At 40.7% G+C, this 2,362-nt stretch overlaps 1 protein-coding gene across 1 annotated transcript in view; it reads left to right on the forward strand.

Annotated features, from left to right (window-relative positions):
- Window positions 1–1,162, forward strand: part of ryr2a (ryanodine receptor 2a (cardiac)) — a gene marked incomplete at its 3' end in the record, with an annotated part of 131,382 nt that extends 130,220 nt beyond the window's left edge. Inside the window, exon 88 of the mRNA XM_013914831.1 lies at window positions 1,029–1,162. Coding sequence (XP_013770285.1) covers window positions 1,029–1,162 — 134 coding nt within the window. The remainder of the gene's footprint in view (window positions 1–1,028) is intronic.
- Window positions 1,163–2,362: the final 1,200 nt, after the last annotated feature.

Here is a 2,362-nt window from a genome sequence, read left to right on the forward strand (position 1 = left end):
GGGAGAGGGGAGCAGGAGATCGACAGATGGGTTGGTGCTGCGGCTCCAGTGATGCGGATGCTGTACCGGTCTGTTGTGGTGAAGAAAGAACTGAGAGTAAATGCGAAAGAGAGAGTAACTGTTAGGTTTATATTGTGGATTGTCATTTATGCTTAGAAATATATAACAATATATTCTTAGAAGTATAAAATTGTTTGTAGATTGATAGAGGTTTGATCCTTAGTAGTCTGTAACGACTCTGTGTGCCTTTCAGAGTGTTCTGGCATACACACACATCTTAAGGTCATGAGAGAGGTCACACCTTCTCTTAGTGATTTATGGTATAGGAGGACACCTACTCTGTGTCTGGTTAAGTATAAGAGCCCTTTGTTTAGGTGGACCACAGCGCTCCTAGCACCAGCTTGGGGAGTCTTCACAGGAACACACACACACACTATGCACAGACTGGTACTCTTTGTTCACATGCATGCCTATGTAAGATGTCATTTGTTAATGAACCTATGCATATTGATGTAACCACAATAAAAGGAGCACTACAGGGAACCTGGCTGAGAGGCCGACGGAGGTCAAGTGGGCAGAACAACACTCGACTTCAGTCGGGCCTCCCTCGTGCACGAGTAACACAAAGAACTTTGGTGACTTGCGTCTTGATTTTGCTTTTGTAGTAGAATTGTCTCGTTCCAGCAGTGGGTCTGTGCCAGACAGACCCATCAATAACTTTGTCCTTTGACTTTCAGATCTTTCCCCAATAACTACTGGGATAAATTTGTGAAGAGAAAGGTAAGTTTTGTTTTGTTTTGTTTTACTGGATAAAAATATTTTAAAAATGTTTTCCTAAATTCCAAATTGAACTTGTACAACTGTCTTTGAGGACACTGGTTGTACTGGGTAGCTCATTCTCTTAAACTACAGTCCTGCCACATTGGTGTGATCTTTCCCTGTGTAGTTTAAGGTTTTCTAGATAGAATACTGTTTTGGGAAATGAAAACGTGGAAAGCATCTGTTTAAGAAGTCCTGCTCTTTCTCAGGTGATGGATAAATATGGGGAGTTTTATGGCCATGACCGAATCAGTGAGCTGCTGGGACTGGACAAAGCTGCTCTGGACTTCAGTGATGCTCACAAAAAGAGAAAACCCAGGAAAGACAGTTCGCTTGCTGCAGTGTGAGTAGTCTGTGTGTAGTGTGCAAGTAATAGAGTTTATGTGTGAGAGAGAGAGATGTTATGGGGAAGAAAAGTCTGACTACAGGAACAATGTCAGTGTGGGGGCACTGCCGTCTTATTAGGATAGTTCCAATCTGATGACAGGATAGCTCAGCGGATTTGTCCCTGAAACTGCAGAAGAGGCACAAGCTCATTTGTTTTAAATTTTTTTTACACATCATGACAATGTTAAATAGTTCATTTAAACTGTTTATAGCACTGTGATGATTGTGATCTGTCTACTTAATGTCAGTTCTTTTACTAGCCGAATGAGCAAAATTGAATTTTGCATACCTTCAGGGTTAGTTGTTGATAAGAGATGCTAATGCGATCACCGCTAGCTTATTAAGCTTAATAGTAGGTGCGGCTAATGTTTATAATAATATCTTTCTATGTAACGAGTAGTGACATTATTACTTGGCTACCCAAATAATGAAATTATTTGTTCATGAGTGTGTTGTTGGAGACGTGTTGTTCGCAAACGAGACTCCTGCTTAGCCCTGCTGAGAATCCATGCAGGCAGGGGCGGGACATTGTTTTGATGGGCACACCATGCGGCCAATCACATAGAAAGGCTAGGATCATGCATTTATGTGAAAGAAAGGTGGGGGCAGACATTCTGATGACAGGAAGTTGGAAAAAAGTGAAGACAAAAATAACAAAAAAGGAATAGCGTTTGCCGGCATTTCGATTATATTGTGTTTTTTGACAACACTGAATAAAAAAATTACTTCCTAACACACCATTCATAATTGCTAAATGTCGTAAGAGCCAGTTCGTCAAAGGGAGTGAAACAAAAGCTGAATAAAATTTACACAGCTCAGCAGATAACTTTGTCTTCGCCCTGCAAAATGACTGGAGAATATCCAGCCATGAGTTTGTTCCCCGAAGCTTAAGCGCACTCAAGTTATCCTTTAGGTCAGTAAGCCAAAACACACCAGCTCAACATTTTCACCTCCAAATGTCTTTGGAGCTTACTAAAAATCTTCACTTAAAACCCAATTTGTTTCAAGAAGGAACACTTCCTGGATTCAACCCACTTCTATTTGCAAGGTATACGTACAGGGTTAAATATCAAAACAATCCAAGGCACTCCCTTTTCAAGGTTCAAGGTTCAAGGTTCTTTATTTGTCACATGCATAGTTATACAAGTATAACACA

Source organism: Pundamilia nyererei, unplaced genomic scaffold (genome assembly GCF_000239375.1).
Source record: "Pundamilia nyererei isolate P.nyererei 1_Seehausen unplaced genomic scaffold, PunNye1.0 scaffold00228, whole genome shotgun sequence".
Classification (NCBI taxonomy): Eukaryota; Metazoa; Chordata; class Actinopteri; order Cichliformes; family Cichlidae; genus Pundamilia; species Pundamilia nyererei.